This window comes from Salvia hispanica, chromosome 5 (genome assembly GCF_029641045.1).
Source record: "Salvia hispanica isolate PSC_SH4W2 chromosome 5, Shi_PSC_v1, whole genome shotgun sequence".
In the NCBI taxonomy this organism is placed as follows: domain Eukaryota; kingdom Viridiplantae; phylum Streptophyta; class Magnoliopsida; order Lamiales; family Lamiaceae; genus Salvia; species Salvia hispanica.
The window spans coordinates 4080402-4094121 of record NC_142696.1 but is presented as its reverse complement, the minus strand read 5'-3'; the positions used below and the strand labels follow the sequence as shown (position 1 = coordinate 4094121).

The 13720-nt window shown below is 37.8% G+C and overlaps 2 protein-coding genes across 8 annotated transcripts; both read right to left on the bottom strand.

Annotated features, from left to right (window-relative positions):
• Window positions 1–1062: 1062 nt before the first annotated feature.
• Window positions 1063–4009, bottom strand: LOC148924240 (arogenate dehydratase/prephenate dehydratase 1, chloroplastic-like). Of its 4 annotated transcripts, none has more exons than XM_089059477.1 (7): window positions 3825–4009; window positions 3674–3760; window positions 2443–3064; window positions 1864–1922; window positions 1692–1784; window positions 1410–1610; window positions 1063–1258 (listed from the first exon to the last, which is right to left on the bottom strand). In XM_089059477.1, exons 3-7 carry the CDS (start codon window positions 2747–2749, stop codon window positions 1247–1249), a joined length of 672 nt encoding a protein of 223 aa, XP_088915603.1. In that variant the 5' UTR covers window positions 2750–3064; window positions 3674–3760; window positions 3825–4009; the 3' UTR covers window positions 1063–1246. The 4 variants fall into 4 exon arrangements, with proteins under 4 accessions (XP_088915603.1, XP_088915604.1, XP_088915601.1 ...); XM_089059478.1 differs by lacking the exon at window positions 1063–1258 and having other exon boundaries at window positions 1307–1610; window positions 2443–2699; window positions 2925–3064; XM_089059475.1 differs by lacking the exon at window positions 1063–1258 and having other exon boundaries at window positions 1307–1610.
• Window positions 4010–4115: 106 nt separating this feature from the next.
• LOC148924239 (arogenate dehydratase/prephenate dehydratase 1, chloroplastic-like) lies at window positions 4116–13130 on the bottom strand. Of its 4 annotated transcripts, XR_016130835.1 has the most exons (14): window positions 12515–13130; window positions 11924–11982; window positions 11752–11844; window positions 11472–11672; window positions 11173–11253; window positions 11013–11108; window positions 7390–7467; window positions 7233–7340; window positions 7087–7154; window positions 6636–6717; window positions 6432–6491; window positions 4499–4567; window positions 4330–4420; window positions 4116–4250 (listed from the first exon to the last, which is right to left on the bottom strand). XR_016130835.1 is itself a non-coding variant. In XM_089059473.1 (11 exons), the coding sequence occupies exons 1-11, from the start codon at window positions 12822–12824 to the stop codon at window positions 6438–6440; spliced, it is 1230 nt and encodes a 409-aa protein (XP_088915599.1). In that variant the 5' UTR covers window positions 12825–13130; the 3' UTR covers window positions 6203–6437. The 4 variants fall into 4 exon arrangements, 2 of the variants coding, with proteins under 2 accessions (XP_088915599.1, XP_088915600.1); XM_089059473.1 differs by lacking the exons at window positions 4116–4250; window positions 4330–4420; window positions 4499–4567 and having other exon boundaries at window positions 6203–6491; XM_089059474.1 differs by lacking the exons at window positions 4116–4250; window positions 4330–4420; window positions 4499–4567 and having other exon boundaries at window positions 6203–6491; window positions 7233–7322.
• Window positions 13131–13720: the final 590 nt, after the last annotated feature.

Here is a 13720-nt window from a genome sequence, read left to right as displayed (position 1 = left end):
TAATGAGATTAATTATGTTGTTTGAATGTTTTATTTTTTCCGTTTCTTGATTCTCACTAATTAAATAAATTTCCATTCACATCTACTTTAATTAAGTATTCATCATATTTATTAAAAGTTTATAGCAAAAATGAAATTCACTATTCTTTCTAATTTAAAAATTCATTTCATAATTGGAAGAAATAAAATGGACAGTGCATAGCACGGGTGTGATACTAATAATAAAATTGCACTTTTACACCGAACACACAAATATACACACACCTGCACACACTCACACACACACACCTGCACAAACACACACCTGCACACACTTGCACATATGCACACACCTGCACAAACACACACCTGCACACACTTGCACATATGCACACACCTGCACAAACACACACAAATATACACATACCTGCACACACTTGCACATATACACACACCTGCACAAACACACACAAATATACACACACCTCACACACTTGCACATATACCCACACCTGCACACACTTGCACATATACACACACTATACCACACACGTGCACAAACACACACAAATATACACACACCTGCACACACTTGCACATATACACACACACACGCGCACACATAATTTGAGGAAATTTGGAACTAAAATTGGTGTCGAATTGTTAGACAAAACTTCGGTTGTAGTTTAACTCAAATTTGATTACTTTTATTCTTTTTTGAGGATACGTGATGGTCACATTTATGTTATGTCAGTTTTGAAATAACGAGAGGTGATTGATTGAAAGACATCTTAGTGGTATGCAATGACAGGAAAATTCCGACACCCTGAGTTCCGTTTCCTATATCTGTCACTGACATTAACTATTGTGGCTTTTACATTAACACTTTCACTTGCATGTTCCAAGCGAATCTCTAAAGCTAATTTCCTGATTAGATAGACAATGTATGCAGTGGTATCATGTTAAAAAAGCTATGCCAAAACGCTTCATTTTAACTGAGCACGAGCTTAATGCATTTATAGTAAATAACAGTGCATCTATTATGAGTTTCAGCTACATATCTTCAAATATTAGGCAACAGTCAACGAAATCTCTTTTGTAATTCATTTCAATTATATACTGCCTGCTTCTGCAGATCTCAAGGAGTCATCAGAATGATGTTCCAGAATTTACAGTAGAAGGTTCAAACAATAGAGTCACGTCTTATTGCAGTCGTACAAAGCACTTCCATTCATGCAAACACAAGACACGGTGTCCAACCCTATAGCTATGTTTCCTTCTGTAAGAAACAATGGAATTATAACATGATTGGGAAGCAATGGTATGATTAGGATCCGAGTACTTAAAATTGAGAATTATTTAATTACTTATCTACAATACAAATTACTTTGGAGTGCATGCATGTAAAGGACATGAAGGGTATAGATGACCTGCGAATGGCTCACGACATGCTTTAACTCCTCCTTTCTAACCCCAGGCAATCCAAGAAGACAGTGATTGACCTTAAACTGAACTTCCCCCACTATGCTAAGGCTATGACGAAGTAGCAAGTCATAGTTACGATGGATGCTTCCTGCAACAGAATTCTCAATTGGAAGCACAGCTATGTCTACAAACCACCTCTCAACTCCCTGAAAAGGGAAGTCAGCTATACAAAGGTTTAAGCAGATATATGATAGTACCAGAGAAGAAGTATTTGAGAAACATCTAACCTCGAAGACAGCCTCAAATACTTTACATGGGACGGTCACACTCTGTGGGAATGCTTTAAGCGCAGCAGTCTCACTATACGTTCCTGGAATCCCCTGGACAATACAAGCAGATTGCTCTTAGCAAAACATGCTAAAATTACCAATACATATAGCAGAATTACATGTTACGCACCTGATAAGCAACACGATAGTTTGCACCATCACTAGAAGGAGTGGCTGCAGACAATGGTTCTACAAACAAAACACTTTCGTCAAGTTGCAAACGGAGGGGCACAAGAAAACATAATTAATATATAACATGATTCTCCTTTAAAGCTTGATCGTGAAAGAAATCAAATTGGAATCACAACGGTGTGGGTGGGACATGGCAAAAAGGAAACATTCAAAACATTTGCTCATCTCACACTTTATACTCACAAACTCGACTTTTTATTAGAAACACCACATGGTAAAATGACACCAATCAAATTGAGCAAGATTCCATCTTTATCGTCACATACTTTACATATTTAGATATAGTGTCCGTCGTTGTCAATGCCAATCATACTTCCCAAAATTTAATTTAATCAAATTAAAATTCAATACTCAAATTTTCACTGAATCAAATACTTCCCCCGTAATTAATTAACAACAGTAAAAAAATTAAAAATTAAATAGTCTCAACGTTTCCCAATTTACTCATCTTTCACCCCGAGACAATAAAAATTCAGCAACACGAGATGATTATTGTAAAAAATGGGAATTGACTAACTTGGGAGGAAGCTAAAATTATTTTGAAACTGAGTTGAAGGAGCAATCTCAGTGGGCACTTCAGCAACTTGCTGCGTCGTAGGGACCTCATCATTCACAGGAGTGATTGCCCTCAGCATCCGTTCCCTCTGAATCTTCAAATTCAAGCAAGCAGGGCGACAAGATGAAAATCCCAATTTAAAATTGGGGGGTGTTTTTTTGGTATCAGCGCCAAAACCCAAGAAAGGCGCGGGTGTCAAAGGCCGTGAATTTTTGTTGCTGTACAAATCCCAATGCGGAATGAGACAGTCACATGAAGCGAAGGCCATTGGAGAGGGAAAGAAAGAAAGAAGGAAAGGGAAAGAAGAGAGTGGTTGATTGAGTTTATGAGTGGTGCAGTGTTTTACTTAGAAAATGGGGAATGTCAAATGCGGAAGGAAGAGCGATTGCAGAATAAAGAGAGAGGAGACAAGGACAAGTAGTTGGGAAAAGTGTCGGGCTTACGTTTTCTTCACCACTGCATGTGGTAATCGTGGCTGTGGGAGAAGAAGATGGGGCTGCCCCTTCCTTCTTCAGCTCCAGCACACTGCACCAATGCGATACTCTTCTTCTCTAACGTAAACTCGAGCATCTTTTTCGCGTCACTATCAACAAATAACATTTATAAGGTGATTGATTGAATAACATCTTAGTGGTATGCAATGACAGGAAAATTCCGACCCCTGAGTTCCGTTTCCTATATCTGTCATTGACCTTAACTATTCCGGCTTTTACATTAACACTTTCACGTGCATGTTCCAAGCGAAATCTCTAAAGCTAATTTTATTGCTTACATAGACAATGTATGTAGTGGTATCATGTCAAAAAAGCTATAAACGCTTCAATGAAATCTCTTCTGTAATTCATTTCAATTATATACTGCGTGCTTATGCAGATCTCAAGGAGTCATCAGAATGATGTTTTAGAATTTACAGTAGAAGGTTCAAACAATAGAGTCACGTCTTACTGCATAATCGTAAAAAGCACTTCACATTCATGCAAACACAAGACACAGATTGCAACCCTATAGCTAAGTTGTCTTCTGTAAGAATCTGTTTATAAACATTGGATGTATAACACGAGTGGGAAACAACAAACAAAACAACAAAGCAAAGATAAAGGCAACATCCACGAGTTTAAAAAAAACAGGAACATGAGCCAAAGCATTTTAAAAAACTGAAACTACGTTTATACAGGATCACTCAGAACCTCACCTGTATTCCTTCTTCAAGAACATCAAGTCCATAGATAGCTGCAGCTCGAGCACTTGCAATTGCTCCTATCCCTTCAGAGCCTACCATCTGTGTTTGATGCTGATGTGACTAAATTAAATTGCAAAAGAGCACAAAACTGTGGAAAAGTTACCTGAGCGGCAACAGCTGTATCAACTGCGTTGGCCTCGGTAACACTCAACTCATTCAGAATCATTTTACACTGTGCAAGTGCCTATAAATATCTTATCTTGCACATAGATAAAGTAATATTCTCACGATGGTATGATTAGGATAAAATTGAGAATTATTTAATTACTTATCCACAATACAATCACTTTTGAGCGCGCATGTAAAAGACATTAAGGATATAGATGACCGGCGGATGGCTCACGACATGTTTTAACACCTCCTTCCTAACCCCTGGCAATCCAAGAAGACAGTGATTGACCCTCAACTGAACTTCCCCCACTATGCTAAGCCTATGACGAAGTAGAAAGTCATAGTTACGATGGATGCTTCCTGCAACAGAATTCTCGATTCGAAGCACAGCTCTGTCTACAAACCACCTCTCAACTGCCTGAAAAGGGAAGTCAGCTATACAAAGGTTTGAGCAGATATATGATATCAGAGAAGAAGTATTTTGAGAAACATCTAACCTCGAAGACGGCCTCAAATTCTTTACATGGGACAGTCACACTGTGGGAATGCTTTAAGCGCAGCAGTCTCACGATACGCTCCTGGAATCCCCTGGACAATACAAGCAGCTGCGCTTAGCAAAACATGCCAAAATTACCAATACATATAGCAGAATTATAGGTTACGCACCTGGTAAGCAACACGACACGACACGACAGTGTGCACCATCACTGGAAGGAGTGGTTGCAGACAATGGTTCTACAATCAAAACATTTTCATCAAGTTGCAAACAGAGGGGCACAAGAGAACATAATTAGGTCACTCGTGAAGTTGCATGCAGTAGGGTAGAATATATAACATGATTCTCCTTTAAAGCATGCTCGTGAAAGAAATCAAATTGTAATCACAAAGGTGTGGGTGGGACATGGCGGAAAGGAAACATTCAAAACATATGCTCATCTCACACTTTAAACTCACAAACTCGGCTTTTTGTTAGAAACACCACATGGTAAAATGACACCAATCAAATCGAGCAAGATTCCATCTTTATCGTCACATACTTTACATATTTAGATATAATATCCGTCGTTGTCAATGCCAATCAGACTTCCCAAAATTTAATTTAATTAAATTAAAATTCAATACTCAAATTTTCACCAGAATCAAATACTTGCCCCGTAATTAATTAACAACGACAATAGTCTTAACGTTTCCCAATTTACTCATCAACAATAAAAATTCAGCAACACGAGATGATTACTGTAAAAAATGGGAATTGACTAACTTGGGAGGAAGTTAAAATTATTGTGAAACTGAGTTGAAGGAGCAATCTCAGTGGGCACTTCAGCAACTTGCTGCGTCGTAGGGACCTCATCATCCCTCCGAATCTTCAAATTCAAGCAAGCAGGGTGACAATCTGAAAATCCCAATTTAAAATTGGGGTGTGTTTTTTTAGTATCAGCACCAACACCCCAGAAAGGCGCGGGTGTCAAAGGCCGTGACTTTTTGTTGCTGTTCCAATCCCAATGCAGAATCAGACAGTCGCAAGAAGTGAAAGACATTGACATTGGAGAGGGAAAGACGGAAAGAAAGAGAAAGAAGAGAGTGGTTGATTGAGTTTATGAGTGGTGCAGTGATTTACTTAGAAAATGGGGAATGTCAAATGCGGAAGGAAGAGCGATTGCAGAATAAAGAGAGAGCGATTGCACAAAAACACACACACATATACACACACCAACACACACCTGCACACACTTGCACATATGCACACACCTGCGCACACTTGCACATATACACACACGCACACACATATACACAAGCCTGCACACACTCACACACACCTTCACACACCTGCACACAGCAGCAAATATACACACACATGTGCACACTTGCACATATACACACACGCACACACATATACACAAGCCTGCACACACTCACACACACCTGCACACGGCTGCAAATACACACACATATACACACAAAGCACACCCTTGCACACACACAACACACTGCATAATTTTTTGAATTCAAAAAGTCACCCATGGTATGGATTCAGCCGTGTTAGCAGCTACTATCAAATGGAAGGCCTATGTGATAATTCTAACTTCACACTCAAACGCCTGTATAATTTCCTCAATTCTATTCCAGGCAAGTCTATGCAGCTCGGATTTTATTGCATGGCTCATCAACTAGAATTATGTGGTTTCTTGATTCTTGGAACTAAAATGACCTCAAAAAACAAATTTGGAATACTGGCAAAAGAGGGTGAATTGTTTTATTTTGAAAGTTTCGTTCATTTTAACCTCACATGTCTTGAATGTTACAGAACACGGATCAGCAGTAGCAAATATAATAATGCCAAAACATGTATAAACTGAACTCGAGCATGGATAGCAGTAAACCCCTTTGATATATTATAACTGTGGTTCATTTACAAGTAACAAGGTAAAAAATTTGCATATTAAAGGACTTTTATCTATGAAAAATGAAACCTTTGATGGAAGATAATAATAAGAAAAGGGGTATTGGATGCCTGTTTGCATCCAGAAACTGTCTTCATGGCTGATTAATGGTTATGTACAAACATAAACAAAATCTACAATGACAGAGGGCTGGCCACCTTCATTCACAACATATCCCTTGGATAACAACCAAGTACACGAATATAACGTGCATACTCCTGCAGCCAAGAGGCAGAAAGGGTGGGTTTAAAATTTGCAACAAAACAAGGTTATACTCTAACAAACTTTTCTTTCTTCCCTTTTATATTAATTTACCTACAAACTTCAAATCAAATAACAAAAATGACAAGTAGAACACAAACCTGAAGATGAGCCAGTGCATATTGGGCACGATGCTCTGCCATCGAAGCTTCAAAGTCGATGTAAAATAAGTATTTGAAGAATCTGCACGTGGATTATCTCATTTATAATTATAAAAAATAGTAAAGTATGGCATGTCCTGGAGGACCAAATAAGTAAATTAATCCATGTATATTTAGCAGACGGAAACTTATGTCCTCTTTCAAAATTTACCGAATAGAACCACAGGATCAATTTGATCTTATGCAATCAAGAGTTTCTCCAACATATGAATATAGAATGCAAATAAGGCACATAAAAGTAAGCACCAAACTAGAAGCATCTTATGACAAGCCAGAAATCACATTTTCTATCTTCGGCTAATGCTGCCATGGCCTCGACTCAATTAATACATCCACTATGGATTCTCATTTCAAAGACATACAATAAACTTGGATATGCAGACACACTTACTTGGCACCTTGCTTGTTTGAGACATCAACATCCCACAATGGCCACATTTTCAATGGGCGGCTCTCTATCTGTAATAACAAATTAAAACTATCCGTAAACATTAAAGTATAACCGAAAGGAGCTACTAAAATCGGTTCTACAATTACCTTTGATAAATTAATGCCCCTGATAGGAAACACCGATAAAGACTTGAATAGAGCTCCTGGCCCTTCTTGCAGAGTGAAGACGATGCTCGTCTGTAACAAAAACAAACTCTTTATAACAGGTAGTTGGACATGTGCTTAAATAAAGAAAACGTACTACCTTGTAAGCACCCTCTCTTCCTGGGATTATAGGTTGCCTTGCAAGTATCAAAAAACGGGTTACATTGTCAGAATTGTCCTGTTTTTTTGGATCAATGAACGGAATTAATTAAAAAGCTGTCACATAATTATAATTTTTATTCTAATTTAACCGGACAAAACGAACAAACAAAATAAGTAAGACGGAACAAGTGTTGTCAGCCTAAACAAGAAGCCTTACAAATACAATTTTGGAAACTTTTATTAAATGGTCTAGGTTCTGTAGAGATATTTGTTTCAAACATGTCAGTTGTGTAAAAGTAAAACAAAATAGGAAATTTTAGGGAAATAAATGATTATCTGAAACTTAGTGGGAAAATTTGTCTTAAAAAGGAGAAAATATTAAATATTGCCCCAGCATTTAAATTGTGACATTCCGATGCCTAATGTTTAGACATCGTCACAAAAGTATCCTAACATGTGCTTTAAAATCAAGGTAATATGTCTATGATACGGTAGAGGAGGTACACGGGTTCTAAGGCGTGGTGACCGGTGAGGAAAGGATGAATCAGTATATTCATCTCCTAAGGAGGCAGGACGAATTAAGGAATTTCACTTCTTTCAAAGGGCCCAAATTCAGCACACTCATTTAAGGTACACCATGTTTACCTATAACATTAACTAGTGGAGTAACATGTATAGGTGGGGTCGGCCGGGGTCAATGGACCCCACCACTGGTCATGGGTGCTGTCGGAAAAACTCCATTAATTCATCCACCAACCAACGGTATCTCCGCCTCCAACCCCACAATAGCTCTGCCCCAACCCTTCTGGTTTCAAACACTCCCTTCATCCGCCATTTTTTCCGCCATTAGGATCCCATTTGAGTTTGGCACGCGCTTTTAGAAATATTAAAGGAAAGTTGGTTGAAAAAGATAGTGGAATATGAGACCTATTTTTATATATTAGTTTTATAATAAAATGTGAATGGAATGTGGGGTCTACCTACCATTTATAGTAAAAGTGACCAGGGACTCCTAATAGCGGACCGAACTCCTAATGGCGGACAGACTAAAATAGTAAACCGAGATTCCTATTGGTGGACGGAAGGAGTAATTATTTTTCTATGGATAGAGTCACGATATTTCAATAACAAATTCGGGCTTATTAATATTTTCATTTAGGTTTTTTGTTTCGTTTAGGGACACAAATGATGCAATTGTTTTAAAGATTTATAAAGTGATGAAATTTTGAACTCTTGACACGATAGAAGAGTATCGACATTGGTGATTAGTGCTAGAATGAAATAAAATGCAAGGGTTATGGTCTTAAAGGTCATCATTTGATCATCAACGTCATCCAACTCTCCAACCAACCACTCATTACACTCATCAATATCATTGAGCGAGGATCAGTTGAATCTCTAAGGTCGTACCTCTCATGCAATTTTATGTTATATTTAACATAAACCAATTCATGCATCTTTTGATGCTCGAGCGTATTTCTCTTTTTCGAATGAATCTGTCACGTAGATAATAATAGGTTGGTTTGTCAATTAAAATATTATATTAGAAGCTAGGTGGTATGGCGACGGGATTATAAAATAAAACCCTAAGAACCCTCTTGGTATGATGGAATGCATTGAGGGCGGGATGGATTGAATATATGAATGAAATGACAATTCCTTTGCATTTTCATTCCATTCCCTCCTTTGTTCAATCATACCAAGCAAATGAATAGATTGGAAGTAGGAATCACTTTCTATTCAATGTGAAAACTTTTTTCTCTAATGAGGTGATATCCATATCTTTGCATTTTCTATCATATCCTTTCATGACGATGTGTTTTCTTCAAAACCTGCCATGCAATAGCGCCACAGCGGCGCCATGGCAGATATTTAATAACATTGGTTTGATGAGTTGTGGGCGAGGGAGGGTGTGGGGTTATGATACACATTTAGATTACAAATCCATGCTAGACAATTACCACTAACGGTTGGAAGTGGAAGAGTAAGTTGTTAACGGAAAATGATGAATTGCAACGGTGGTTATAGATCATGGAGTAATGGGCAACAGTTATTGCCAATGCAATCAATAATACCTTCACCGTCAAACAACATTGCATAAAATCTTGTGCCGCCCGACAAAAAGATAGTAGTGTTTCCATTTTTAGAAATGATTTATTGAGCCATACCAAAGAGGAAAGTGTGGGACAAAAGGAGTATTAATTAACATCTTTGTCTTTTTTCACAATTCCAAGTAGACGCGTCCTATATATGGTCACTTCGATTAGAGAAAAGGATGTTGAGTTCTGAATTTAGTAAAAGGATGGCAATATACCATAGGGCCTTGTTATAGGAGTGGCCTCGCGAGATGATTATCTTTTGTTTTGTTCCAATTTATATATCAACAATATTTTCTACTCATATTGTTCGTTGTCGGCCTTCCTCACCTCTTTTCTCTAACAAGCGGGTGGAGATGCGGGGGAACGAACCCTATGCAAAAGATAATCCTCTTGCTAGATCACTCCTTTAACTACAGTATATTTCTGCCCTTTTACTAAATTCAAGACATTAACATCCTTTTCTCTAATCTAAGCGATTGCTTTGCCAGTAACCGCCGCCCACTACTCCATGAGCTATAACCGTCGTTGCAATTTAGTATCTCCATTAACAACCTAGTCTTCCATTTCCAGCCATTAGTGGTAATTGGCTAACATGGATTTGTAATCTAAATGTGTATCAGGTTAGCCATGAGAAGTTGAGAACGAGCATGATTTGTTGTTGATGACTAACCGTGTTGAAGAATAGTATACTTGAAATCAGAACTTCGCTTATGTGAATTCAATTCTAACTCTATAGTTTTTGAGTTGATATATGGACATCCTCGAGTTGCTCATAGTTTGGGTGATAATTATTGGATTATGGCTAGAGTAATACTACATGACTTGCAGCTGGAATCAGGAAGACTGTTATTTAAGGTAAAATTGGTGTCGAATTGTTAGACAAAACTTCGGTTGTAGTTTAACTCAAATTTGATTACTTTTATCTATTTTTGAGGATCCATGATGGTCACATTTATGTTACGTCGGAGTTGAGAAATTACGAGAGGTGATTGATTGAATGAAATCTTAGTGTTATGCAGTGACAGGAAAATTCCGACCCCCTGAGTTCAGTTTCCTATGTCTGTCACTGACATTAACTATTCCCGCTTTTACATTAACACTTTCAAGTGCATGTTCCAAGCGAAATCTCTAAAGCTAATTTTACTGATTACATAGACAATGTATGCAGTGGTATCATGTCAAAAAAGCTATACCAAAACGCTTCAATGAAATCTCTTATGTAATTCATTTCAATTATATACTGCCTGCTTATGCAGATCTCAAGGAGTCATCAGAATGATGTTTCAGAATTTACAGAGAAGGTTCAAACAATAGACTCACGTCTTATTGCACAATCGTACAAAGCACTTCACATTCATGCAAACACAAGACACAAGGATTGCAACCCTATAGCTAAGTTGCCTTCTGTAAGAATAAGCAAAGATTAAGGCAACATCCACGAGTTAAAAAAAAAACAGGAACATGAGCCACAGCATTTAAAAAAACTGAAACTACATTTATACAGGATCACTCAGAACCTCACCTGTATTCCTTCTTCAAGAACATCAAGTCCATAGATAGCCGCAGCCCGAGCACTTGCAATTGCTCCTGTCTCTCTCAGACCTTCAGAGCCTACCATCTGTGTTTGATGCTGATGTGACTAAACTAAATTGCAAAAGAGCACAAAACTATGGAAAAGTTACCTGAGCGGCAACAGCTGTATCAACTGCGTTGACCTCGGTAACACCCAACTCATTCAAAATCATTTTACACTGCGCAAGTGCCTATAACCACCACACTTTAGTCATTCATTATGCTCTAGTAACTAGAACAATCGGTATGGTGCCATAAATATCTTATCTTGCACATAGATAAAGTAATATTCTCATGATGGTACGATTAGGATCCGAGTACTTGAAATTGAAAATTATTTAATTACTTATCCACAATACAAATCACTTTGGAGTGCATGCATGTAAAAGACATGAAGGGTATAGATGACCTGCGGATGGCTCACGACATGCTTCAACTCCTCCTTTCTAACCCCAGGCAATCCAAGAAGACAGTGATTGACCCTCAACTGAACTTCCCCCACTATGCTAAGGCTATGACGAAGTAGCAAGTCATAGTTACGATGGATGCTTCCTGCAACAGAATTCTCGATTGGAAGCACAGCTATGTCTACAAACCACCCCTCAACTGCCTGAAAAAGGAAGTCAGCTATACAAAGGTTTGAGCAGATATATGATATCAGAGAAGAAGTATTTTGAGAAACATCTAACCTCGAAGACAGCCTCAAAGTCTTTACATGGGACAGTCACACTCCGTGGGAATGCTTTAAGCGCAGCAGTCTCACTATACGCTCCCGGAATCCCCTGGACAATACAAGCAGATTGCTCTTAGCAAAACATGCCAAAATTACCAATACATATAGCAGAATTACACGTTACGCACCTGATAGGCAACACGATAGTTTGCACCATCACTAGAAGGAGTGGTTGCAGACAATGGTTCTACAAACAAAACACTTTCGTCAAGTTGCAAACAGAGGGGCACAAGATAACTCAATTAGGTCACTTGTGAAGTTGCATACAGCAGGGTAGAATATATAACACGATTCTCCTTTAAAGCATACTCGTAAAAGAAATCAAATTGGAATCACAACGGTGTGGGTGGGACACGGCGGAAAGGAAACATTCAAAACATCTGCTCATCTCTAAAACTTTTAAACTCACAAACTCGAGTTTTTATTAGAAACACCACATGGTAAAATGACACCAAATCGAGCAAGATTCCATCTTTATCGTCACATACTTTTCATATTTAGATATAATATCCGTCGTTGTCAATGCCAATCATACTTCCCAAAATTTAATCAATTTAAAATTCAATACTCAAATTTTCACCGAAACAAATACTTCCACCGTAATTAATTAACAACGGTAAAAAAAAATTTAAATAGTCTCAACGTTTCCCGATTTACTCATCAACCATAAAAAATCAGCAACACGAGATGATTACTGTAAAAAATGGGAATTGACTAACTTGGGAGGAAGTTAAAATTATTTTGAAACTGAGTTGAAGGAGCAATCTCAGTGGGCACTTCAGCAACTTGCTGCGTTGTAGGGACCTCGTCATTCACAGGAGTGATTGCCCTCAGCGTCCATTCCTTCCGAATCTTGAATAAATTCAAGCAAGCAGGCCGGCAATCTGAAAATCCCAATTTAAAATTGGGGGGTGTTTTTTTGGTATCAGCGCCAAAACCCAAGAAAGGCGCGGGTGTCAAAGGCCGTGACTTTTTGTTGCTGTACAAATCCCAATGCGGAATGAGACAGTCAGAGGAAGCGAAAGCCATTGGAGCGTGAAAGAAAGAAAGAAAGGGAAAGAAGAGAGTGGTTGATTGAGTTTGTGAGTGGTGCAGTGTTTAACTTAGAAAATGGGGAATGTCAAATGAGGAAGGAAGAGCGATTGCAGAAGAAAGAGAGAGGAGACAAGGAGAGGTAGTCGGGAAAATTGTCGGGCTTATGTTTTCTTCACCACTGCATGTGGTAATCGTGACTGTGGGAGAAGAAGATGGGTCTGCCGTATGCCTCTTCCTTCTTCAACTCCACCACACTGATACTCCTCTTCTCTAACGTAAACTCAAGCATCTTTTCCGCGTCACTGTCAACAATATTCATTTATTGTAATATAATATAAAGACAGTTCTAATTTAATTCTTGTAACTGCTTTGCTAGTGGAATATATTTTCATCCTCCTTTTTTAAAGAATGTGAACTTTTCGATTTAATATAGTCAGAAATACTTTTATTTTTTTAAGTGTGAATTTTTTTTATCTTGAATGTTATTTTAGTCAATTTCGTATTAAATCAGATATCATCTTAATTTATCTTTCATCAAACTTTTTCTCTTCTTATCTCTTGTTATCCTCATTTTTCTTTTTCTCTATCTTTCACACACACATACAATAAGTGTTGAGTTGTAATTTTTTTTGTTGTTGAATTACAATTGACTTAAAAAATCCCCTTTTTAGTATATTACAATACACAATCTCTATCACTTCATTTTCTCTTTTATTTTACTTATCTATTTTATTCTCATTTCATTAACTTACTAAATATTTATTCATTAATCTCGATGGCCAAAAAAATTGCATCAACACTAATACATATGATTATAGGGCGGAAAGAGTTTAATTTTGTAGAATTACACAGATGATTTTCTTTCCCTTCTCTCGGCATATATATCTATC